Source organism: Buceros rhinoceros, unplaced genomic scaffold (genome assembly GCF_000710305.1).
Source record: "Buceros rhinoceros silvestris isolate BGI_N320 unplaced genomic scaffold, ASM71030v1 scaffold20399, whole genome shotgun sequence".
Taxonomy (NCBI): domain Eukaryota; kingdom Metazoa; phylum Chordata; class Aves; order Bucerotiformes; family Bucerotidae; genus Buceros; species Buceros rhinoceros.
Window position 1 is genome coordinate 3,909 of NW_010432356.1, and position 865 is coordinate 4,773.

Consider the following 865-nt stretch of genomic DNA (forward strand, 5'->3'; position numbering starts at 1 on the left):
CCGCTGGCAACACAGGAAGCACCGAGACCTTCATTAAAATTACACCGCGCAGATGGGAGTGAATGTCACAGACTGAGGAAGAGCAGCGAGAGCAAAGACAGGGGGAGGAGTTTATCCCCAAGAGCAGCAGCATTCAGGGAGCTGATTCTTTGTTAATGAAGAAAAAGCGATGTTAGGAGTAGGGAGAACACGGAAAGAAAATGTTACTGTGGTATTTTGAGCCCAACAGCCTTGACCTTAAGGCACAGCGCTCTTCGTGTAAGAGGAAATGCAGTTAGGTGAAAACATGTGATGCCCGACGTTTGTTGTGCGGATCGCATCCTCCAAACACAGCAGGAGAAGAAAACATGTCTCTTGCTCATCTCCGTGCTCACCGAAGCATCATTTGCGGGTGCTCTTCCTAGTGCCGGTGTACGGCTGGCATCCACCTTGCCATGGGGCTGAGAGGGCTTGGCTGCCCAACCAGCCCCCCCAGCTGTACCAACGTTGCTGGCTCATTGTCACCCAAACCCCAACGCTGTACAGCAATGCCTGGCTTGTCACCGGATTTGTTGTTCTTGTTCCTCTAAATAACAGAATGGCGAACGCTAAAACCTCGAGCAGTAACAGAGCTCTCAGAAAACCAGCCTGATCTCAGAGCGGGTCCACCCTGTGCCTCCCCAGCTGACCACAGAGACATTGCTCCAGAGCACTTCCACTCCCCACCTTCACGTGTCTCGCAGCAAGTGCCGCTGACTCCAGCTGCAGCGGGGGGGCCTTCTCCTTCCCTCGTTGTTTGTGATCCCTGGGGAGAAAACCCTCTAGTTTAGCTCTAGAAGAAAGCACGTCCGCCCGCTCCCCAAGCATCCTCATAGCCCCCTGCTTC

The 865-nt window shown here is 53.6% G+C and overlaps 1 protein-coding gene across 1 annotated transcript in view; it reads right to left on the bottom strand.

The window, feature by feature from the left end:
• Positions 1-865, bottom strand: part of LOC104500155 (inner centromere protein-like) — a gene marked incomplete at its 5' end in the record, with an annotated part of 16,065 nt that overhangs the window by 3,346 nt on the left and 11,854 nt on the right. The window contains one exon of the mRNA XM_010143760.1: positions 706-784. Coding sequence (XP_010142062.1) covers positions 706-784 — 79 coding nt within the window. The remainder of the gene's footprint in view (positions 1-705; positions 785-865) is intronic.